Raw genomic sequence first — 26,570 nt, forward strand, 5'->3', positions numbered from 1 at the left:
TTTACCATAGTTTACCATGATTCTAGCATGATTTACCATGATTCTAGTATGATTTACCATAGTTTACCATGATTTACCATGTTCTAGTGTGATTTACCATAGTTTACCATGATCCTAGCATGATTTACCATAGTTTACCATTATTTACCATGATCTAGTATGATTTACCATGATCTAGTATGATTTACCATAGTTAACCATGATTTACAATGTTAGATAGATTAGAAATATAATAAAACACAACTATTGACCAATCAGAATCAAGGACAGGAACTAACCGTTTTATAATGAGCATCAAATCATATTAGAATGATTTCTGAAGGATCATGTGACACTGGACTGGAGTAACGAAGCTGAAAATTCAGCTTTTCATCAGAGGAATAAATTACATTTTAAAATATATTCAAATAGAAAAGTTATTTTAAGTTGTGATAATATTACATAACCCTTATCGGTCCAAATAATCGGCTTACACCGGAATTCTCAAAAACATTTTTAATTCATTTTAAAAAGTGTCAAATTGATACATTATACAAAAATTCCACAATCAATCTTCAATTAACATTCACCTCTGGATACAAAATGGCTGCGTCAGCATTGTCGAAAGCTTTCCTGCGATAATAATACTACACATAATACATACAGCACGTAGTAATTCATTATCAGGCAACATGCATATCCAGCAACTGCAAGATCTATAATTAAAAACAGAAATGTTCTGTAAAAGGCAGCTAGACTGAAAAACACAGATCATAAATATCACCATTTGCTTTGAAACAGCAACAATGGAATGGCATCTATTGGCTAAATGGGTCTTATTGTGTAGGTCTGACCCGTTTCAACACTTTGGAAAAATGATATGCCCGTGTAATTGAGAAACAATGTGGGAAAAAAACCCACTGCTTTGACCTTTTTAGTGTGACAAACGGTTTCCTCTAGTGTTCAGTTCTCAGTTCAGAAGTTGAAATTCATAAATATGGGAAGCAATTTCTTCTTTTTCATTAGAGTTTTAATAATGCTAGTAAATTAAAAAGTTCGACTTCAGCGGTCTCGAGTGCTTTGACTGTATAAACGTCTTTTATTTGAGTGTCACGCTGACATGGCACCTTTATGGTGAAGAGAACATGGAACAAGTAATAAAAAATATCATTCAAAAGTAGCAAAAACTGGGACATTAACAAATATACCATGATTACAACAAACAGGAACATAACACATGATGATTAAGAAGATTTCCGGTAGTCAGAAAAGCTAAAAAGTTACCTTATGAGATGGAAAACGACGTTTCCACTTCCTCAATTGTCCATTTTTTTTCTGTCCTTTATGAATTTCCAGAAGAAGAAAAAAAAAGACAGACAGTATTTCATTCCCAAAGGTTGACTTGTCACACCAAGAGCAAAAAGACTTGGCCATCATTGCACGTTATTTGGCGAGCAAAATCTGTTGGTTTAACTCTTTGTTTTGCCTCCAAGAATGACATAAATGTTGACTGATACACTGTTGGCTGCTCCACAGTGACTTGCTCGAGCAAATCTCAAGTGAAACGAACAGTGTGAAGAGCACCGAAGAACACAAAAACCGTTCTTCTTTGAACATCCCTTTATAAAGATCCACTGCGAAGTGATTCTTTGGCACAAGGCTTTCATCGGAAGCCATAACTGATCAATCTTGATCTTCCAGTAAAGAGATACTATAGTGTCTTTGCTCAGCGGGGGTCTCACATCAAGTGTCTTTACACACTGAGGAAGGTGCGGGTCCAAAAAAGTCCATACTCATCATTTAGTCCCCTGAGTCCTGGCTGTCTGACTGTGGAGAATATTTCAGACGAAACATCCCTGCAAAAACAAAACACATGTGTTGTTGTTTTTTTCTTCAAAAGATAACTATTTGGCTTTATCAGGGCTGTACAGTGCGATTAATAAATTTGCTGCAGTAGCCAACTGTTCGCGTGTGAGGTTAGTCGATGCCGCTCAATATCCTTCAAAAACAAGAGTATTTGTTCAGCACAAGTTAACTGGCTGGGACCTACACACCGGCAAATCCGCTCTTCGTGGAACCAAAGCTTAGGTACGATGTAAATGAGATTCACTGTGTAGTTTAAAGTTTTGGGTGAGCTTATGCGCGTTATAAACAGGCGCTCTTTTCTCGTTTTTTATATATAATCAATTCATAATTTAAAGGAACACGCCGACTTTTTGAGACTTTAGCTTATTCATCGTATCCCCCAGAGTTAGATAAGTCCATACACACCATTTTCATCTCCGTGCGTGCCATAACTCTGTCTGACGCACCCACCGCTAGCTTAGCTTAGCACAAAGACTGGAGGTAAACGGCTCCAGCTAGCCGACTGCTCAATAAGTGACAAAATAACGCCAACATTATCCTATTTACATGTTGTGATGTGTATAGTTACATCGTGTACTAAGACCGACGGAAAATAAAAAGTTCCAGACCGATATGACTAGGAACTATACAGTCATTCCTGCGTAATAATCAAGGAACTTTGTGCAGCAGGCGCAATGATATTATGCAGCACCTGAAAACAGGCTAACTTCCGTCAACATAACCGACGTGACAACCTGCTTGCACAGAGAGCATGCTGGGGACTATTTTCGCTGCGTAATATCATACACATCACAACATGTAAATAGGAAAATGTTGGCGTTATTTTGTCACTTATTGAGCAGTAGGCTAGCAGGAGCTGTTTACCTCCAGTCTTTGTGCTAAGCTAAGCTAGCGGTGGGTGCGTAAGACAGAGTTATGGCACGCACAGTGATGAGAATGGTGTGTATGGACTTATCTAACTCTGGGGGATACGGTGAATAAGCTAAAGTCCCAAAAAGTCGGTGTGTTCCTTTAAATAAAGTTTTTTTTTGTCATGCAGACGACCAGCTACTGACACACACATTTAATTACAGGAGTGAATCTGCTAAATTCTTCAAAGAGTGCCTCCTGAAACTGCTATAATTGACAGCGATAACCATTTCAACGTACTGGACAAAACATAGCTCAGTGAACAAGAACGAGTCTGTATTGGCTGAATACGTTCAGCTGCTTTTACTGTTAAATATACTTTTTTTTTTTACAATAAGCTATCAATGCGTTGTTCAAATAATGTATTACATTATTGGTATTAATAATTAAACTGTTTATTAATTTAGTTTTTTCAAGTAATCACAGTAGTTAAATAATTAGTCCTTCTAGAAAAAATTATAATTCCCTTCATCTAAATGGCCTGAGACTTTGTGACTTTTCCTGTACTTTGCCATCATACTTCAGAACAATAAAAGTACTAAAGTTTTCTTTAATAGTCATTTAATAATCTGTGAAAATAATTATGTCAAACGAGCTAATGAGTGGTCCTCTGCAGCCATCTACTGGTTATAAAGTTAATTTCATGCCATTTTCATTTTAAAAGTGCTTGTTTACCAACAGGTGGCAGAAATCTTCCACTATGCATGGCACATTTTCCATGTTATTTCCATGAATGAAAATGAGAAATGTAGATCTCCTTCAAATTGTATTTGACTTAAGTTTAATGTTGTTATGAGGTTGAATTGTAATTGGATGTTGCTTGGACTGTAGTCAGAGATAATAGGCTATATAAAGTTGACAATGTTAAGCAATAAGTGTTACGTTCCTGCAGTTTGCTATTTTAGGCAAAGAAAGAAAATGTTGGTCTGAAAAGTGTTCTTGTTAAGGTTTGGATCTTGCGTGCGCTGTATGAGGCATTATCAGTCCTTTTGCCAGTCACCTGCCTGTTTAATCGACAAACTGTGCTACTTGTGGTTGTTTTATGAGATGTAACGTACATTTTATACTTGTGCTACAATTGTGCTGACCTGTGCTACAAAACATTCAACCTCTGTAGCAAAAAAAGTTAAAGTAGAGCCCCAGTTAGTTTCTATGTTTTTATTTTATTTTAATTATTTTGGAAAAATAAATAAATTGCTTTATTTATCTTTATTTATTTGTTCTAGGTCATACACAAGGTCTTACTACATGCTTGCTTTGGTTTTTTGAGTAGTTTTTGGTACATTGCTCTATGGTTTCTAGGGTGTTCTAAGAGGTTGCTATGTGATTCCTAAGGTTTGTGGAGTGGTTTATGGCACATTTCTTAAATGTTGCTAGGGTGTTACTACTTACTAGGGTGCAAAGGTGTTCTGGATGGTTGTTACTATGTGGTTGCTAAGATGTTCTGAATGGTTTCTCTGTTGCTAAGATGTTCTAAAGTTTCTCTGCATTTGTTAAAATGTAGTGAGTTTTTTTCAGGTTGTTTCTATGTGGTTGTTAAGGATTTATGAGTGTTGTTTTGTTAATGTTGCTCTATGGTTGTTAGAATGTTCAGAGTGGTTGAATAGGGTTATTCTAGACAGTTGCAAGGTGTTCTGGGTGGTTGCTTGGGCGTTGCTAAGTTGTTGCAAGGGTATTCTGGATGGTTGCTAGGGTGTTCTGGAGCATTGCAAAGGCTTACTATGTGCTTGCTTGGGTTTTTTGAGTGGTTTTTGGTACACTGCTCCATGGTTGATAGAGTGTTCTATATGGTCGTTAGGGTGGTTCCTGAGATGGTTTTATAGCACATTCCTCAATTTTTGTTGTTAGGGTGGTTCCTGAGTAACCTGAGCAATAGGTGTTCTGGTTTTTAGCAAGTTGCACTACATTGGTTGGGATGTTCTTGGCAGCATTTCTTTGTTGGTTCCAGGGAGTTGCTCTATGGTTTCTAGAGTGTTTTGGGTGGTTGCTTGGGCATAGCTAATTTGATATTAGGGAGTTCTAGGTTGCCAGAGCATTGCTTCGCGGTTGCTAAGGTGTTCGTAGTCAATTAGCGAGTACTACTAATAAACAATGCAGTTACCTTGTTGTGCAGAGTCCATTGCTGGTTGCTTGCAGTCTTGTGCACGGTGCCCACTCAGCCCACAGTTATAGCAGGACACATTCGCTGTTTTCTTATGCCCAGAGCTTCCATTTCCCATGATTCCATGGGGCTGGTACACACCGACCCCTCCTCCAAGAAAACCCTGCACTGGCGGAAGCACAAGATTCTGTTGTGAGTCATGTGATAGGCTGCTGTTGTAGATAGGTGGGGCCACCAGGGGGTAGGAAAAAGGGGAGGCTGTACCACTTCCTGTGAGGAGAGGGCTGAAATGAAGCAAAGGACCTAATGTGAACACTGACGTTCCTGAGAACGGATGTGGAAAGTAGCCGGCGTAGCTAGCCGGAAGCGCTCCGTAGGAGCCACAGTTGCGGCTACACCCGCAAGAGCTACAAACACACAATGAGGAACTGGAGTTAATGCTGTTTGCTTGCACAGAGGTGTAGCCGCTATTCTCTGTGGATGCTGGGCTAGAACTGGGTGTGACCACGGGTGTACTGTTTATGCAGTAGGTATTGCCAGGTACTGCCGCCATAGGAACGCTGCTGGACGAGGAGAAAGAGGGTCTGGTGGAGGAACATGATGACGGGCAGGAGGAGGGGGTAGAGAAAGGGTACAATCCTGTACGTGGAACAGAAGAAGACACTTGTAAGTGTAAAGGTGGGTGGGAGACGTGGTGGAGGGTGTTAGATGTGGCGGTGAGAGCAGTGCTGGTCTCGACCATGAGACCTGGAGGGGAACGAAGCACCGCGAGGGGCCCACGGGGGGTCGACATGTCCTGGTGTCCCAGGGAACCGTCAAGACTCAGCCCAGGGAAAATGTTCTCAAGTCGGACACCGACAGCAATCCCGGACCCCACTGGTTTAGGACGTTCTTCTGAACAGAGAGGGGGTGGACGAGGTTTGCGGGGGGAGTTGAGAACCCGGCCTGGGGAAAGGAGGGGCAGGGAGGGAGGGGGCAAACTCATTTGGGAGGGATCATTCTGGACTGGGAGGACTTGGGCAGTGGGACGGCTAGGACCGGTGGATACCGCAGGATTGAGGAGAAAGCATGACCGCTCTTTCTCGCCAGGATCCAAACCAGACTCCAAACCTGACAGAAGACCAAAAGTGAAATATGCAATCATTTAATTAACAATTTATATTTATTTTTAAAAATATATGATGACAATAATAATACAACTATAAAAATATTTAATGGTTTAATTTGAATATATTTATTAATAAATAATACTATTTATTTATTTCAATAATAATATTTTTTTTAAATTTCACTGCATACTAATAATACTCAAATTACCAAATACATTTGCCAAATGTGCAGTACACAGAAGTAATCTGGGTACTACATCCCATAATGCAATACACTTGACCTTCCATTTGGATTAATGAATGAACCGGAAGCATTATCAACCACTATTAGATATTTTAAATATCTCTTTCTTGATTTATTATATATTTAAGCAAACGTAATTAAAATGTAATACAACGTAATACAATAAAATGTAATACATATTGTAATACAATATGTAATACATAAAAAAATTAAACACGCAGTTTGGAATGGGTTTTGTATCTCTGTGTGCTATATGTAACCTTATTGTAGACAATTTAATAAAAATATGTTATAAAAATATGTATGGTAAAGAAAAAAAAATTATCTTACGTCTGTGAGGGTCTTTGACCCGGTCGAAGGAAGTGTCACGCGATAAAGGGGTCATTGGACTGGAAGGAGCACTGGAATAGCCCGAGGAGGAACTGCTGTCCCGTGGAATGGGCAACGAGCTGTTCTCGACATCTACCCGTAGCTCTTAACATACACACACACACACACACACACACATACAAAAAAACAGAGTTTAATCTCTTTCAGTGTGTTGCACTTCAAAAAATTAGGTGACAATACTTAAAACCTGGATATTTTAATTTAAATGTTAAAAAAAGCATATTTAATTAGTATGATTTTTCAGGAGTGTGTACCAGTGCCACTTCCAGGGTGTATGTGTGTCAGGGGTCCGATGTGACAGGAAGGGGTCACTCTGGCAACCCCACCACAGGAAACAGGAAACTGAGACACCACGTATCTCTTCTCCAGCTTCTCTCTGAAAGAAAAAACAAAAATTAAGTTTATTACATATATATTTTTTAAATATACTATTTATGACTATCCTAAATGTCAAAGATTTTTTAGAGAACATCATTTCCCAGCAATGACACCTAGATGGCGCTGTGCACAAAGACATCCCGGCACTCACAGCATGTGCATAATTCTGCCAGAGCATCAGCTTAAATCTGATCATCTATGTAGATACTGACAACTTTGGTTCAAGAGGGATTTTAGGAACAAAGTTGTCTGATTTGCAAGACTATATATTTTAAAAAATATAGTATGATATGGCTAGGTCTGTATAATTAGGCTGGTTCAGGACTGGACACATTTCTTACAGGGCATTCCAGTTCAGACACATTACCATGTAGAGTAAAAATAAACACTCTTTAGTTTAGTTAAGTGTCAGTGGGAACCGTTTAATTTAGAATGAAACCCGTGAACCAGTATAACCTTGCATTTGTTGTTGTTTCCAGGCATGGAAAACCTAAGGATTATTTCCTGTTATCTGTATGATATCTTCGCTCCCACAGCTCTACCTGAGCAATGGAAACTTGCTGATGTGAGAAATGGAAAAAGAATTAGAATGGTGTGTTTTCACCAAGGAATAGTGGTTTACTCCACTTCCGTGCTGACAGTGAACTCTCAACGCCGAACTGTTATCTGAAGGAAGCGATCTGCTCAGCAATAGTGTGAGTTGGCCATTTACCACCAGGCTCTGTTAATTGGTTGAAAATTCACAGATTGTTAAAATGCTACAAAAACGTGTCAACAAACATGTCATAATTTACTCCCCATCGTGTCGTTCCAATCCCACAGCTGTTATTTTTCTTCACTAGGAAAAAAGTAACTATTTCTTTAATGGTACATTAATGTATTAAATAAAATATATACATTATCATTCAAACGTTTGGGGTTGGTAAGATTTTATTTTATGTTTTTGAAAAGGCTGTATTTATTTGATCAAAAAAACAGTAAAAACTAATATTGTGGAATAGTATTACAATTTCAAATAGCAGTTTTCTATTGTAATATATTTTAAAATGTCATTTAATCATGTGATGGCAAAGCTGAATTTTCGGCATCATTACTTTTCAGCATCATATAATTCTTCGGTGTCAAATGATCTATACTGACGAGCCAAAACATTATGACCAGTCACAATTGAAGTGAGTATCTTTAACCCTCTGGTGCTCTTCGTTTAGGGGTTGCATTGATTGTCTTCCCGGTCATAAGTGACTGGACACCTAAAAATTAAACTTCCTCCACCTTTTTTCTTTTTAATTTTGTATTTGGAGATGATTTGATGGTATTTTTTTAATATTTATGCAATAATTATGGTCTAATTTTGCCATTGAAAATTATACAACAATTTTCTTTTGTAATAATTTTTTTTTTAATTATTATTATTGCAGTATTTCAGGTTAAAATAGAGACTAGGCCTTCAAAATAACTTTTTTTGAAGGCAGATTAGCGCCCTCTTTTGGAATTACTTAAGAAATCATGCAACCATGTGTGTAATCACTAGAGGTCTCTATGGAGAGGCTTGAGAATTCCCTAGTTCTCTTTTGAACACATTTAATGATTTTTTTTTTTGATGGATTTGAATATATATTAAAAAAATCTCAAAGACTATTTATTATAAAGTTTTAGATTTTTTTTTTTTTTTTAGAAATATAGATTTTTTTCTGTGCATTTTTGTGTTTTAGCAGATTTCCCATTCATTTCCTATGGTAGTCATTTTTGACGGAAGAGCACAAGTGGGAGTATTTTTTTTACGACCACTTAGCATGCTTAAATCATGCCCTAAATTTTTTTGTGCGTTTCCATACCTAATGCTAGAAAAGTCACCAAGTTTCATATCATTCTGATGAAGCTGTGATTCTGTGGTTCAGTTTTTCATAGGTGTGTGTGTGTATAAGTGTGCGTGCGTGCGTGTGTGTGTGAGTGGATGTGTCAATATCACACTCTTGATGTTTTAGAGTGTCACCCCTTTACTGCTGTGTACTTTATTCAGCATTGTGGCCGATTTGTAGATTGTTTTTGCAGATTTCCCATTAATTTCCTATGGGGGTCATTTTTGACTGAAGAGCACAAGTGGGAGTATTTTTTTATGACTTACCATGCTCAAATCATGCCCTCAATTTTTTGGTGTGTTTACATACCTAATGCTAGAAAAGTCACAAAGTTTCATATTTTGCCGATGAAGCTGTGATTTTTAAAAATGTAAAATGTGGTTCATAGGCTGTTTTTCATAGGTGTGTGTGTGTGTATAAGTCTGCGTGTGTGCGTGTGTGTGTTGATGTTCTGCGTGTGTGCGTGTGTGTGTTGATGTGTCAATATCAGACTCTTGATGTTTAAGAGTGTCACCCCTTTACTTCTGTGTACTTTTTTTTCAGCATCGTGGTCGATTTGTAGATTGTACACACAAATATTTTTGTGTTTTTGCCGATTTCCCATTCATTTCCTATGGTCGGTCATTTATGACCGAAGACAATGAATGCTACTTTTTTTTTACCACCAATTAGCATGCTCAAATCATGACCCCAATTTTTTTGTGTGTTTACATACCTAATGCAAGTTTCATATAATTTCGATGAAGCAGTGATTTTTAACATTTCAAAACAGAAAATTTTCCGGTCAGAAATGACCGAAGAGCACCAGAGGGTTAATCATCTCCTAACAAGGCCACATATTAAAGTCTGGGTAGATTAGATGGTAAGCAAACAATCAGTTCTCGTAATCAATGTTTTGGATGCTGGAGAAATGGGCAGGAATAAATATCTGAGTGACTTTGACAAGGGCCACATTTTTATGGCAAGGCGACTTGGTCAGAGTATCTCAAACCACAAACCAGCGATAGGGTGTCGGGCGCCCAAGGCTCATTGATGCACGAGGGCAACTATCCTGTCTGAGCCAACAGAAGGTCTACTGTGGCACAAGTCGCACAAAATTTTGTTGCGTATGGGGCTGCATAGCCACAGACCAATCAGACTGCCTATGATGACCCCTGTCCACCGTCGAATGCGCCTACAATGGGATAGCAAGCGTCAAAACTGGACCTTGGAACAGTGGAAGAAGGTCACCTGGTCCGATAAGTCCCGTTTTCTTTTATGTCACGTGGACGACCGGCATGTGTGCACTGTTTACCTGGCAAATTGATGGGACCAGGATGCACTGCGGGATGACGACAAGCCGGTAGAGGGAGTGTGATGCTCTGGGCAATGCTCTGATTCATGTGGATGTAAATTTGACACATGCCACATACCTAAACATTTTTGCAGACCAGTGGACACTGCACACATTGTTCAGGCATGGTTTCAGTTCAAAGTGTTGACCTGGCCTCCAAATGGGATGTGCTGGACCAACAAGTTCGATCCATGGAAGATCCTCCTCGCAAACCTACTGGGCTTGAAGGATCTGCTGGTAACATCTTGGTGCCAGATACCACAGGACACCTTGAGGGGTCTTGTAGAGTCCACGCCTCGGCGGGTCGGTGCTGTTTTGGCAGCCAGCGGAGGGCCAACAGCATATTAGGCAGGTGGTCATTATATTTTGGGTCATCGGTGTAGTATATATACTTACAATGAACAATATAGTTTGAAAAGGTTCTAAATGTGCTGGTTGCGGTTGTTACACCCATGGAAAGCAAATGTAAGAGGTGTTTGTGTACATTTTCGATTTATCATTGCAGCAATAATTGCGTTAAAAAAAACCCTGAACGTTTCTAAGGTGGTTTTTGGAATCATACACACAGATTTAAATGCATCAGTGTCATATTATGAGCACAAATCAAACTCACTTCTGAAGCTCCAGCTGAGTCTTTAGTTTCTTCTTGGCCCCCTGAGTGAGGTCGTACTTGTTGAGATCCTCTTCTGTGAGAGCGAGGAACTGAGGAAGTGAATAAAGAGATCATCATTTAGATAAGTTGTGGTGGGAGAGATTTGTTAGGAAGGAAAGATGTATTTCTTGGCTGCAATATCCGAAATCTGTTCCCTAAACATCTTTTCCAATAAATGTAATCTCTTATCTGAGAGATGATTCTCATACCAAGGGAAAGAGCCACTTTAAGTCACGTACCTCCTCCATGGTTAGCTGTTTGAAGACGGGGTAATATTTATGCAACCGCAGTTTACGAAGCCAGTCCAGGATGCCGTTCTGCTCGGGGCTGGGCTGCTGGGGTAGGGGTCCGGGGTTTGTGAGGTGCGTCTGTGGTGGACTGCCTTCCCCCATGGGTACAGCAGTGCCGGGGAGGATGGCCACCGCTGTCTGAGGTGGGAGAGGGGGCAGGTGGGAAGGGGTGCTCTGCGGGAGGGGGGCATGGACGCTTAGGACAGGCTGGATGCTGGCGACACCACAAATGGGCCTGGGACAGAGTGAGAGAGGATTATGGATCGAGAGAAGAAAGATGTGAAAGCGTTTGGGCTGAGGGGTTGTTAAACTCACCTGCTCGCTCCCCTATACTGAAGCAAACAGCCCAGATCTGAAAAACATGGAAGTGACAAAGTGTGATTAAGAAATAGAGAATAATTTGACATGAAAAGATTCAATTCAAAATATGCAATTCATTTGAATAATTTTATATATATATATATATATATATATATATATATATATATATATATATATATATATATATATATATATATATATATATATATATATATATATATATATATATATATATATATATATATATATATATAATTTTTATAAACAAAATTACATCTGTTTAGTACCATTAAGATTTATTTAAAGAGGAATGTATTTTTAAAATTACATAAAAAACGTATTAAAAGCATAATTTTATTTATTTAAAAAATATATATAATTTGTAACAAAATAATACCTATTCAGGACCATTACAATTAAAAAAATGTAAAGCATTAATTAAGCACATTTTACCCCCAAATACCATAATGCACCCATTTGTTTTGATTATGATTTTTAAAATATGATTTTTATTAGATATTAAATTAAATTCATTTAAATTACTGTAATGCAATGATTTAAAAACAAACAAACAAAAATTGTACCATTATATATATTACTGTTTTAAAAAAAAAAAATGAATTTTTTTTGCATTAAAGTAGTGAGAAATGGGGGTTTTATTTCTCCCTATGATTTTGGGGTAAAATATGAACACGGATATTTTTTTTGTCAGGTTTCGTGAATTAAATATCGAAATGAAATTATATTTCTCCTCTTACCATGACTTATCCTTACTTACACTTTATTTTGATTTTTTCCCCCTGTGAGCCCAATTCAATGGTAAGGCTATAAAACTGACGTTTTAAAGCTATAAAAGTGGTACAGGCCAAGCTACTGCACCAAATGGACCATTTGCACCATATTGCATTGCATATTCCAACCATGGGCTATTGAGTTGTAAACAATTGTAAAATCAATAATACTAGTGTCCATAATGATTTGTTTGTTTATCGCAGAATGCTCTCTCATTGTATTTGATAGCTCACATAGGTGAAAAATACATCTACAATGACTATTCTACAATACACATAATCAAGAAATAAGAATGTTGCACTTATTTCTATCCAAGGGGGTTTCTGTCCCTTCCCCCACCACTAAAAATAACATCACAGACACATCTAGGTTCTTGTGGCCTTTCGTCCTATTAATAGTTTCCAAAGATGAGGTCACTTCTGAAGCCTCTCAGCACAAGCAGGTCAAATCAAATTCCATCTGAGCTGAAACAAACTCCTACCCCGTTTCCTCAAGTGATGGTGTGGTCCTGAAACAAACCTCTATGGTGATGTGGGAGGGATGAACCATTGCGAGGGGGGAATAAGGGGCTTACTTGTGCTTGTAGGGAGCTGCGGTGCGGACGAAGTGCTGAAGAAGAAACTGACTTTGTCGTGTTTGAGAACATGAGGCGGAAAAGAGGTCAAGCATCTGTGGGATTAAGGAAAAATGCACAAATGTAATACAATTTTGTATTAGGTTTTGATATAGCTGGATGACCTGTAAAACAAAATATGGAATACAAAATAAATATATATATATATATATATATATATATATATATATATATATATATATATATATATATATATATATATATATATACATCAGGCATAACATTATGTCCTCTTTTGCTGCCAAAACAGCCCTGACCCGTTGAGGCATGGACTCCACTAGACCCCTGAAGGTGAGCTGTGGTATCTGGCACCAAGATGTTAGCAGCAGATCCTTTAAGTCCTGTAAGTTGCGAGGTGAGGGCCCCATGGATCGGACTTGTTTGTTCAGCACATCCCACAGATGTTCGATTGGATTGAGATCTGGGGAATTTGGAGGCCAAGTCAACACCTCAAACTTGTGCTCCTCAAACAATTCCTGAACTATTTTTGCTTTGTGGCAGGGCGCATTATCCTGCTGAAAGAGGACACAGCCACCAGGGAATACCGTTTCCATGAAAGGTTGTACATGGTCTGCAACAATGTTTAGGTAGGTGGTACGTGTCAAAGTAACATCCACATGGATGGCAGGACCCAAGGTTTCCCAGCAGGACATTGCCCAAAGCGTCACACTGCCTCCGCCGGCTTGCCTTCTTCCCATAGTGCATCCTGGTGCCATGTGTTCCCCAGGTAAGTGACGCACACGCACCCGGCCATCCACGTGACGTAAAAGAAAATGTGATTCATTAGACCAGACCACCTCCTTCCATTGCTCCGTGGTCCAGTTCTGATACTCATGTGCCCACTGTTGGTGCTTTCAGCATTGGACAGGGGTCAGCATGGGCACCCTGACTGGTCAGCGACTATGCAGCCCCATACGCAACAAACTGTGATGCACTGTGTATTCTGACACCTTTCTATGTTCACTTGCTGCCTAATATATCCCACCCACAAACAGGTGCTCTGATGAAGAGATAATCAGTTATTCACTTCACCTGTCAGTGGTCATAATGTTATGCCTGATCAGCGTGTATATATATTTACATTTATGTGTGTGTGTGTGTGCTCATGAAACATTTTATTATTATTAAACAGTAATAATTTAAAAACAGTGCTACTTAATATTTTTGTAGAATTTTTTTTTGCTGAATTTAATGAATTTTTGCTGTAACTTAATTTATTTAAAATAAATTACTGACCCTAAACCTTCTTAACGATAGTATAAAGAGAGTGAGAATGATATCTCAGTATTTATATATTTGCTATAAAAATTAATAATAAAGTTAAGTCATTTTATTTAATGAGTATTTTCATTTATATGCACCAATAAAACAATATAGATGAATAAACAACATTTCCCCACATATATTTTTACTACATATTTGAATTCATTAAAAAAATGCCACAGTATTTTTGCAACTGAATTTTAAAACGATCTGTCTGCAAATATATTGTGAATATGGAGGAAAAAAAACGTATAAATAAATGAGAATTAGTGTATCTGTTTGCGCATTTCGTGTTAGGATTCAGAAGCAGAAATACCGAGGATCTAGTTCATGAGTGGAATCAAGTCCAGGCATCTGAGGCAGAAGTTTCTCCAGACATTCATCAGGAAAGAGCTGAGAGAGCTGAAGAGAGAGAACAGAGACACAATCACACTGTTCATTGTTGAGCGCTGACAGGTTGTAAAGATTCACTGGTTCAAAGTCAAAGCACTTTACGACTACGCAACTTTCCGGCGGTTCCAGTGATGGGTAAGAAATTAGGATGAAAAGGAATGCTAATGTTTTATTTCTAAGACTTTTCGACTTTACACACTAGCTCAACATTTCTCACACGCATGTAACGACACACATGACACACACTCACCTGGGAGATGAACTCCAGCACTTCCTGAGGGGTTTTGCTGACAGTCGACAAAGTGGAGTCGGACCACAAGGTCTTCAAATCAAGAGAAAAGTATGACAAACATATTAAATGCCAACTACATTTTACATTTTGGCTACAATTATTCTGTAAAAAAAATATGACAACTACAGAAAGGACCTGGAGATACAATATAGATAATATGCAGGAGATTTTGATCAACGGTTACTGTAAACTTACTGTAAATTGACACAAAACTCACCTCCAGGATGTATTCTGTTGGTTTGTCTGATTTGGGTGTAATCCAATTAATTCTTTCAACATAAACTGAAAAAAGCACACAAAAAAAAGACGAGAAGCATGGGTATAAATGTTCAAATCTGTTTGGTTACAGAAGACGTTTACATTGCTGCATTAAATGCTGTTCTTTTTTAACTTTCTAGTCATCAAAGAATCCTTTAAAATGCATTACGGTTTCCACAAAAAAATATCAAGCAGGCATTTTCAACACTAGCTCCGAGATCCATCTTTTCACACAGGACAATTGAGGGAATCAAACAAAACTATTAAAAAAAGGTCCAAACCTTTAAAAAAAAGAAAAGAAAAAAAAGATGCATTAAGACTCAGATCCTTCGAATATATTCAATGAATGTAATGTTTGGCAGAATCATAATCATACACTGTTTGTTCGTTGGCCAGAGGAGAACTGGCACCCCGACTGAGCCCAAGGTTTTTTTTTCTCTCCATTATGTCACCTGATGGAGTTTTGGTTCCTCTGGCTTTTGGCTTGCTCAGTTGGGGAGATTAAATATTCAACTATATTACTGATCAGCTCATTTCAATTATCATAAAGTCATAATTAAGAGATAAAATGTTGAAAATATGATTTTAAAAGTCCTCATTATTAGATAAAAAGTCAAATATATGATTTTAAACGTCATAATAGTGAGAATACGACATGCTAAGTCGAAAATACGACATGCTAAGTCACTCATAATTGTAAGATAAAATGTTGAAAATATAATTTTAAAAGTCCTCATTATTAGATAAAAAGTCAAAAATATGACATGCTAAGTCATTGTGAGATGAACAGTTGAAATTAGTAAAAAATTCTAAATTTTGGATTTAAAGTCAAAATTAGGATTAAAGTCCTAATTATGAGATAAAAAGCTGAAACTAGATTACAAAAATTCTAAATTATGACCAAAACACACACTAAGACATTTAAGAGATGAAATCATGCTTGTTATTTTTTAAATGCGCTTTTGAACAGGATGAAGATGTCCAAATTTTGTTAATATATATATATATATATTTCTTTTTTTTTTATTTTTTTATTTTTTATTTAGTAGTGCCCTTCGGAATCAACAAAAGATACGTGCATGTTTCCCAGAAGACAAATTGTCCTCAATGTGAAAAGATGGATCTCAAAACCACTGCTGTAAAGCGTTCAAATATGCAAAAGATGCTGGAAAACTGAAGAATTTTCGGGACCTGGAGGATTTTTCTGAAGAACACTGGGCAGTTAAACTGCTCAGGACAAACAAGAGACTCAAGATCAACCATCACAAAAAAAAACAGCCGTGGATTATCCAGGTAACGACACAGTATTAAGAATCAAGTGTTCATAAACTTTTGATATTTTTTATAAATTCAGCTATTGTTTTGTCTTGTGGACTGTAAACATCTTTTATGTAAAATATCTTATTCAGGACAGTACTAAATAAAAAAATAACATGCATTTTGTATGATCCCTCTTATTTTGTTAAAATTATTCTCATTTTCACAGATTACGCAAGGGGTGTGTAAACTTTTGAGCAAGACTTCATGACAAAGCTTCATGAGCTCGTCGTCTCCTAATTAAGACCCGAAATAGATAAATATAAAGTCTGCTTTCTAAAACAAAGAAAATGAGCAATGGTAGGCGGATGGTTAGTCTGCCCCGACAACGGAAAACATGCTGGAAGTTTTTCCCGACGACAGCATGAAATAAAGCCACACATACCAGCCTCCTACGGTTCTGCCGCTGGCCCATAAGTCGCAGTAGTCCAGCACAGTGGCTACACATTGCCATGTAAGACAACATCTGTATTGTAAACCCCTCCATGTTATAGTTGTTGTTGTTTTTGGCGTACACCTACCAACACAATGTCACTGCCATAGAAACCAAAGCAGATATTCCAGAAAACGAAAGAGCGGCATGGACACACAAATCGGATCTAAACAGTTGAGATACACAATGTGGACAGTCAATCATTTTAGATCAGATTCTAAACGGATACACAAATAATCAGATTCGGACTGACAGTGTGAACGCAGCCTACGTCAAGCTTCAAATCGGATTTGATCTTTTTGACGTACACTGGATGAATATACTAAGTTTCCTATAACAAGTCATAACAAGAGCAGTTAGACTGAAACAGATTTCCAGAAATGCGATTTGAATAGGATTTCAAACCACATATGGATGTCGCTTTCATGTGATTTTCTTGCCATTCACACTTGCTAAATCTGATTGGATTTCAATCAAATATGCACAAAAATTTGGACTGACGTATATGGAACGTAGCCATATAAATCGCACATCAACCCAATCACTTATTTACCGTTCGGACTCATCGATCGGAATGATTTCATGTCCATGTAAACTTAGCTGTTTCTATAATAATAAGAAATGTTTCTTTAAAACCAAATCAGCACTTCATGCTAAATATATATAATGATATTTTCCACAAAGTTGAGATTTGTCTTGAAAGGATGGATTGTCGCACTCAACAATGGATTGCATTCCACGCAACAAAATAGTTATATTTACCCCAAATAACTGAATGAGTTACATTCACTCCCCAAGCCTTGAATAAGAATTAGACACATACTCTCCAAAATGAATTATGGCTGTATTATCACAGACTGTTTGGATTCTATTAGAGGAGAAGAGTATGTGAAAAAAATCCTCCAGAACTTAATAACCTCTCAGATGGTTTCTGGCAGGTTAGAACTCATTCGGGCATATTTAGCTAAGAAGGAAGAACCTGAGAGGCGAGAATTCAAGCCCCCAGGCAGTTTATTTCACAACATCTTTTGATGGTAAACCAGTGAAGTTCAAAACAGAAAGTAAGGTTAAAACGTGAGCTTGAGCATCAGAAGACAATGTATATTGTTTCATAACTTTGCTATCTTTAAATGATTTGATTTTTACTATACACCACTGTTGGGATCGATACAATTTCTTTGAAATAAAATTAAATGAATCAAAAGTGACAGTAAAGACATAAAATGTTACAGAAGATTTCTATTTTAAACAAATGATGTTCTTTTGAACTTTATATTCACCAAAGAATCCTGAAATAAAATCACTGTTTCCACAAAAATATTAAGAAACACAACTGTTTTCAACATTGATAATAAGAAATGTTTTTTGAGCACCAAATCATCACATTAGAATGATTTCTGAAGGATCATGTGACACTGAAGTGATGTTGAAAATTCAGCTTTGCATCACAGGAATAAATTACATTTTAAAATATATTCAAATACAAGAGACATTTTAAATTGAAACAATATTTCACAATATTACTTTAATATTACACAATTTTACTGTTTTTGATTTTTTTTTTTAAAGCAGCCTAATAAGAGACTTCTTTCAAAAACGTAAAAAAAATCTAAACAACTCCAAACTTTGGAATGGTAGTGTATTTGATATTCATATATTATAAGTGTGACTCAAGTGTCCAGCTTAAGTTTGTGCATACGCACACACTCGCGTTCACACACAAGCGAGCAGGAACACATCCGGAGTCTGCTCACCGTAAACATGGGCGAGCGTGTTAAATATACCCTGCAGAGTCAGCACTTCCTGTAGTGTGTGTGTGTGTGTGGACAGAGAGCTGAATGTAATTCAGCTTACACCGCCTTCAATTCTCTCATTCATTGAGATATATATTTTAGCCATTTCCAAATATAAGATCGAGCAAAAAAGAAAGTAAGTCAAAGAGATTTGGAATGACATGAGGGTTAGTAAACGTTTGCAGAACTTTCTTTGTTGTTGCACCGACACACTGACTTAAGAGCTTTTTCATGGTCTCATCTCTTTCCGCATCTCCGGCAGGCGAGTGTGAGCTCATCTGGAATGTTCCGGAGAGTAGGAGGCTTTTCCCTTCGGCAAAGAGAGATGCCTGTCTGCTCCTCCCAAACCAACCACCAAACCCCTCATTACACTGTGTATAAAGCATGTGTGTGTGTGTGCGCCGTGGAGTGAAAGTGAACCACAAACCCAGAGAGAGGTCACCGCCAGAGGAGGAAGAGATTTGTGAAGTGGTTTGAGACGACAGTCACACAGTGTAGACGGACAAAAGCGATTGTGTGAAGTACAAACGCCATGAGATGCAAAGCATTTTTCATCTGGAAGAAAAAAATATATGCTCAACTGCAATATATTTGAAACATTCCATGTCGGATGTTACAGCTACAGTCAGATGTTTTCATGATGTTTACGACTAAGATTGCATGGGAATCAAACTTTTATACGCAAATATGACGCTTCAAATAGAATGTGATGCTTTCCGTGATGTGTTTTCATTTTGGAGATGTAATTGCTCTAAAACACTCTTCTATCACACTAAAATATTTAACCATTGAACTAATATTTAATCAATTCTCCTGTAGGCTATGCATTTTTACACTATTCTTGCAACATAGCAGACTATAAACATTTTTAATAATTCATGAATCACAAAGAGCCCAAAAAAGCAGCAAATAAAACATGAAAATCCTGTAGGAAACAAAGGTAAAATGGTTTGAATATTACACATTATTGTTGTATTTGATGTAAATTAAAAAAATATAATAATAAAAATAATGTTATTTTATAGTATATTATTGCTATATAAAAGCATATATTACAAAAGTACATGTTATAATACAATTATTATATTTATATAAAATATATTTAATTAAAGGATTAGTTCACTTTTAAATAAACTTTTGCTGATAATTTACTCACCCCCATGTCATCCAAGATGTCAATGTCTTTCTTTCTAAAGTCGAAAAGAAATTAAGTTTTTTGATGAAAACATTCCAGGATTATTCTCCATATAATGGACTTTAATGGGCTCCAAACGGACAGCTTTCAGAACAGCTTCAAAGGGCTTTAAGCGATACCAAACGGGTAAAAAATAAGGGTCTTATCTAGCGAAACGATCAGTTTCTGCAAGAAACCGAGCAGTATTTATGCTATTACTTTACCTCTTATCAGGCGAATGTGATCATCTCTGAGCTCCGCCATAAGTTCCACTAAGTGAGGCCAAAATACGAGCCTGGTCATAGATGTATACGTAGATGCCTCATTAGCATTTGCACGGATCAGTAGAATGAGGCATCTACGATCGATGTATCTATGACCAGGCTCGTATTTGACCTCACTTAGTGGAAGTAATGGCGGAGCTCAGAGATGATCATGTTCGTCTGATAAGAGGTAAAATAATAGCATAAATACTGCTCGGTTTCTCACAGAAACGGATCGTTTCGCTAGATAAGACCCTTATTCATCGTCTGATATCGTTTAAAGCCCTTTGAACCTGTACTGAAACTGTTATTTGGACCTTGAACCGTTTGGAGCCCATTGAAGTCCATTATATGGAGAAAAATCCTGGAAAGTTTTCATCAAAAAACTTAATTTCTTTTCGACTGCAGAAAGACAGACATGGACATCTTGGATGACATGGGGGTGAGTAAATCATCAGCAAAAGTTTATCTAAAAGTGAACTAATCCTTTAAAGCTGCAGTCCGTAACTTTTTTTGGTAAAAAATGATCCAAAACCTATTTTTGACATAACCAGCAAGAACATAACCAGCCAGTGTTCAAACTTATCTCCTTAACTTAGCCCGATTCACAACGGTAAGCTTTTAATAATGTGTAATTATTTGAGTGGGACTGGTTGCTTTCCATGGGAAAATCGAGCATGGTGCCGTTCGTCTTTGCGTCACGTCTGTTTACATAAAGAAGGAGTCCGGCTATTAGGCTATCGCATGTGAGGATGCTGCAGGTGGCGGATCATTTATAGTCTTTTCTCACAGCAGCTGGAATAATTAAATTTATCGTTTTGATGGGAGATTGTAATCCAGAAAGGACCAAACGACAATCATCAGGGAAAACTGGAGATTCACCCATAGTCAAAAGCAAAAGATTAGACTGTACAGAAATGTAAATCTACAGGAAACGCTAATACACACTAAATACACGTAGTCACGCAATACTAATGTTGTTAACATTAACCAAAGTATATCAATGATAATAATTTGCACGGTTTGTTGTGATATGAACTAAGCGATCGCTAGATTCAATCACCGTTGATAGCGCAATTGGTCTCAGTTGGTCAGAACAAAAGTGGCAGACATGTTACTTAGGCTACTTGTTCAGATTACATTTTCCGGTGAAAATTCTTATTTTGGTCATACTTCCAAGATGTAGAATCTGTGATTCCAAAGTACAGTATATCCACACCGGTGCGGCGATGAATGACACACATGCCACACATACTCCTCAAAACATTAGATTCATCCGCGCTGAGGAGCTGTGCCAATGCACAACCCACGTAAAGATGATAATTCCACAAATAACTGCAATTGCAGGTTTCAAACAGAGATGGCGACAAAGAGGCAACACTTATGGACTGCAGCATTAATATACAGGTGCTGATCATATAATTAGAATATCATCAAAAAGTTCCATTCAAAAAGTGAAACTTGTATATTATATTCATTCATTACACACAGACTGATATATTTCAAATGTTTATTTCTTTTCATTTTGATGATTATAACAGACAACTAAGGAAAATCCCAAATTCAGTATCCCAGAAAATTTGAATATTTCTTAAGACCCAAAGAAAAAAATCCAAAGAAAGGATTTTTTAGAAGTCTTGGCCAACTGAAAAGTATGAACATGAAAAGTATGAGCATGTACAGCACTCAATACTTAGTTGGGGCTCCTTTTGCCTGAGTTACTGAGCAATGCGGCGTGGCATGGAGTCGATCAGTCTGTGGCACTGCTCAGGTGTTATGAGAGCCCAGGTTGCTCTGATAGTGCGAGTTTGCTGGCCAATTAAGAACAGGGATACCATGGTCCTTAAACCAGGTACTGGTTGCTTTGGCACTGTGTGCAGGTGCCAAGTCCTGTTGGAAAATGAAATCTGCATCTCCATAAAGTTGGTCAGCAGCAGGAAGCATGAAGTGCTCTAAAACTTCCTGGTATACGGCTGCATTGACCTTGGACCTCAGAAAACACAGTGGACCAACACCAGCAGATGACATGGCACCCCAAACCATCACTGACTGTGGAAACTTTACACTGGACCTCAATCAATGTGGATTGTGTGCCTCTCCTCTCTTCCTCCAGACTCTGGGACCCTGATTTCCAAAGGAAATGCAAAATTTACTTTCATCAGAGAACATAACTTTGGACCACTCAGCAGCAGTCCAGTCCTTTTTGTCTTTAGCCCAGGCGAGACGCTTCTGATGCTGTCTGTTGTTCAAGAGTGGCTTGACACAAGGAATGCGACAGCTGAAACCCAGTCTTGCATACGTCTGTGCGTAGTGGTTCTTGAAGCACTGACTCCAGCTGCAGTCCACTCTTTGTGAATCTCCCCCACGTTTTTGAATGGGTTTTGTTTCACAATCCTCTCCAGTGTGCGGTTATCCCTATTGCTTGTACACTTTTTTCTACCACATCTTTTTTTCCCTTCGCCTCTCTATTAATGTGCTGGAACAGCCAGCCTCTTTTGCAATGACCTTTTGTGTCTTGCCCTCCTTGTGCAAGGTGTCAATGGTCGTCTTTTAGACAACTGTCAAGTCAGCGGTCTTCCCCATGATTGTGAATCCTAAATATCTAGACTGAGAGACCATTTAAAGGCCTTTGCAGGTGTTTTGAGTTAATTAGCTGATTAGAGTGTGGCACCAGGTGTTTTCAATATTGAACCTTTTCACAATATTCACATTTTCTGAGATACTAAATTTGGGATTTTCCTTAGTTGTCAGTTATTGTGGCGAGCAGCGAGGCCGAGGGACCGTGAGGGCGGGACGAGGCGGCGCTCATCAGAGAGGATGAGCGCCAGCTGCGAGCCGCAGCGATCTCGGCCCTTGCGGAGGAGTGAGGGAGTATAAAGGAGGAGTGACGACAGTGAGGGACGAGAGAGGACCAGGCCTGGAATTTGCGTTATGTTTTATTTTAGTTGTGTTATCCGCTGCAGTCGTCCGTGAGGGGCTGCAGCTTTTTATTTTTATTTTGTGTTTGTTTGTATGTAGGCGGCAGTCGACCGTGAGGGGCTGTCGCCGCCATTTTATTTTGTGTTTATTTGATTAAAAGTTTGTTTATTGTCCGCCGGTTCCCGCCTCCTTCTTCCCGTACAAACAACGTTTACTACAGTTATAATCATCGAAATTAAAAGAAATAAACATTTGAAATATATCAGTCTGTGTGTAATGAATGAATATAATATACAAGTTTCACTTTTTGAATGGAATTAGTGAAATAAATCTACTTTTTGATGATATTCTAATTATATGACCAGCACCTTTATAGTACAAATATATTAATATATATATAGTATATATAAAATATATATAAATATATCATTATTATTATTACACCAATACAAATTTGTGTAATATTAAGAGAGTGAAAACTACATTCGAGGACACAGCAAAAAAATATTGTTCATTATCCTCCCCCTCCCTCTGACCTTTCACTGCAGGCATCATTGCTCTTTTCAACCATCGCTCACTGTGCAGGGGCATTATGGGTACCCACCTGCCATCTCTCCTGTCCTCCCACGTGAGCTTTCAGCACTAGGCTCTAATGATTCATGGATATGCACACGTGCAGCTGACCTGAACAAGTAGTTTTCTTTCATCTGTCACTTTTTGATTCTTTCTTTCTTCACCTCTCCTGTCTGAACCTCCTGAAATAATAGAGGTTGATTTTCTATATGGCAATGTCATATTGCTTTGAATGTTTCAATTCACATTATGGAAATGTTTCTTGATGAATACACTACCATTCAATGATTTGGGCACAGTAAGATTTAAAAAACAAAAAAATAGTGGCAGTAAAGACTTTTACACTGCTGCAAAAAAAGCTGTTATTATCGATTTACGTTTTGAAACAAAAAAACTACTGAATTAATTTGTTTTGTTTTTCATTAAAAGTAATGTCCAAAACGTAGTATTTCAGGCACTTTTTGTGTTTCTTCGTCTCTTCATGACGGATCGCTTTCCTGTATTCCTCAGCTGTAAGTCGCTTTGGATAAAAAGCGTCTGCTAAATGCATAAATGTAAGAGCCAGGTCAAAAATGATGATTAGATTCCATGCATGAGTACTAACGGAGTTAGTCACAGCAGGACTAAGGGATTTTGAGAAGATGTTAGCACATTCAGGCCGTCCAAAACCAACACTTCCGTCTTAGAGTCATTTAATTGAAGAAAGTTATCCAACTTTTAACTTCACTCCAACATCCAAACAGTGACTGACAGTAACATAGTTACATTGTACTTACTCAAATAAGTACTGAGTAATATTAATTAACTACATGTACTTACTATTACGATTAGTTATTTGTAATTATGCATCATTTTGTGTTGGTACTGTCACAGTTTGCTTGCAGGCAGACAGACGAAGACGCAGTTCAAAACTTAGTTTAATCTCAGGTAATTCAAAACAGGCAGACAGGTAAACACACAGCACAACTTAACGTAATGTGATGGGACAGAGACTGAGGCTGACTCCGAAATCGCCCGCTAAACCCTCATTCACTATTCCCTACGTTAGATACAGTTCACTTGAAAGAGTGAATGAAAACGAGTGAGTGAATTCGGACAGCTGTTGTGTGTACATCGGCTGTACACTCGTTATTGCGGTGTAATGTGGGATTGAATGAGTGCACTCAATAACATCCACTATAGTTTCAGACACCACTACAAATGGCTGTCCCTTCAAATAATGCCCTATTTGAGGGTATAGGGGGGCGACGTCGGATTCAGCCTGAGTGTAAGGGACCAACTTATAAAGCAAACACAAATGAGGATAATTAAGTGAACCCAGCTGACACATACACATGAACAAAGGAACACATGATGAACATGAAAACAAACTAAAAGTCCATGATTATGAAACTAACAATATAATATACCAAAGTGTTGCCATTAATGTTTGAAATGCTACCTATAAACATATATTTTATAATTTATATACAGTTAATTATATTAAAAATAATTAACTTACATTGTATGAGGAAACATTTAATTGACACCAAGTTTCTTTTCTCAATATTGATTTTAATGAAGTTTGTTTTGATGTGACTGAACTTAGATTAGAGAGAAATATGTATTATCTGTTCAGGAAAAAATATATAAATATTAAAGAAAAATATAAGAATAATTCGTCAAAACTAATGATGTGATGATTGTTTGTGTTTCGTCACAAAATGTTTGAGTGACTGTGTTGAATTTCTTCGAAATGCAATTCAGTCATTTCCTTTTCCTTTTACTCCAATTCAAAGTCAACATCCTGTCAGGCCAATTCAATAACTCATGAAAAGTCTGTTCATGACTCAGAAGGAGGAACTTGGAGTTTTCTTAGAAAACTGTAGGATGGGTTTCCGTAATTCTTCTGCACTCAATCGTACCACACAAAATAACTATTCGAATTGGATTGGGATCTCGGTAGTTTAAATTCTCTAAATAGAACAAGATGCCTGCAGTACTTCAACCATCAATCTGTTATTTGATCTGGAAAGTCTATGTCCACAATGGAGGTTCACTAGGTGCAACAAATGTAGCTTTAGTTTCTGTATTCAACAAATGTCAAAATAAATGAGAAGTATCGTGAAAACAAATCTGTGTCTTAAAGTACATTTGTAAAACTGTTAATTTGAGTTTGGCCTAAAACTTCCTGCTAACAACCTGCTTGGGTTGTCACAGTACCAAAATTTCAGTAGTCGTTACCAATACCAGTAAAATTTCACGGTTCTCTGTACCAATTTCGGTACCAGAGCAAAAACTGTTGAATTAAAGCTACACTGTGTGATATTTTCCCCCATCTAGTGGTGAAAAGGTATATGACCATCCAGTGAATTTTAGTTTCTGTTCCTCTCAATTCCGATTTCGTTTTAACTCCTACGGTGGCCGATTTAGACCAAGATTAACATGAATTCCAGCTCGACCTCGTCCACATTCGACACGGTGCCTGTGGGATATTCTGTGCGCAGTGGGACCGTTGGAACTCAACTGGCCTAATTATTCAGCTAGAAAGAACTGCAGCTAATCCAGAGTGAACTTTGATGATAGTAATGTTTATTCAGTCATCCAATTGCAAGGCATAAACAGGTTTGCGTGGATATGTACATAAATGTGGTTTCTGTGAGAGAACAAATAAGGATGGTAAATATACATACACAGTTAAGAACTGTATAACTACCGGTATACTTATAAGTTACATTTGTATAATGTAACCGTAAACCAGAGCTTATTGTACCATATATAGGCGCTAAATGCAGCTGCATTAAAAGGAGCGGAGCTGCCGCTGCTGCTGCTAACAAGCGGTGTCCGGTTACAAAAGTGTGTGCGCCGCTTTAACGTTAGCACTGCAGTGCGCTCTGTATAACAATTGTTAATATGCCGATCAGACCTGATACATATTTCCATCAACATACATTACAATCAAATATTTTCTATAAACGAATAAACATTGTTGATAACAAAATAGGTGAGCATTATGCTATTGTATGTTGACACAAAAATACTTCTGAGGTGACATC

At 37.7% G+C, this 26,570-nt stretch overlaps 1 protein-coding gene across 1 annotated transcript in view; it reads right to left on the reverse strand.

Annotated features, from left to right (window-relative positions):
- Positions 1-482: 482 nt before the first annotated feature.
- zcchc14 (zinc finger, CCHC domain containing 14) overlaps positions 483-26,570 on the reverse strand; it is a 57,487-nt gene continuing 31,399 nt past the window's right edge. The window contains exons 3-13 of the mRNA XM_079808753.1: positions 15,023-15,087; positions 14,764-14,835; positions 14,437-14,522; positions 12,798-12,892; positions 11,426-11,462; positions 11,060-11,345; positions 10,782-10,870; positions 6,853-6,974; positions 6,539-6,682; positions 4,856-5,965; positions 483-1,835 (exon numbers count right to left, since the gene is read on the reverse strand). Coding sequence (XP_079664879.1) covers positions 1,780-1,835; positions 4,856-5,965; positions 6,539-6,682; positions 6,853-6,974; positions 10,782-10,870; positions 11,060-11,345; positions 11,426-11,462; positions 12,798-12,892; positions 14,437-14,522; positions 14,764-14,835; positions 15,023-15,087 — 2,162 coding nt within the window. The 3' untranslated portion in view covers positions 483-1,779. The remainder of the gene's footprint in view (positions 1,836-4,855; positions 5,966-6,538; positions 6,683-6,852; positions 6,975-10,781; positions 10,871-11,059; positions 11,346-11,425; positions 11,463-12,797; positions 12,893-14,436; positions 14,523-14,763; positions 14,836-15,022; positions 15,088-26,570) is intronic.

Source organism: Gobio gobio (genome assembly GCF_949357685.1).
Source record: "Gobio gobio genome assembly, chromosome: 25".
Classification (NCBI taxonomy): domain Eukaryota; kingdom Metazoa; phylum Chordata; class Actinopteri; order Cypriniformes; family Gobionidae; genus Gobio; species Gobio gobio.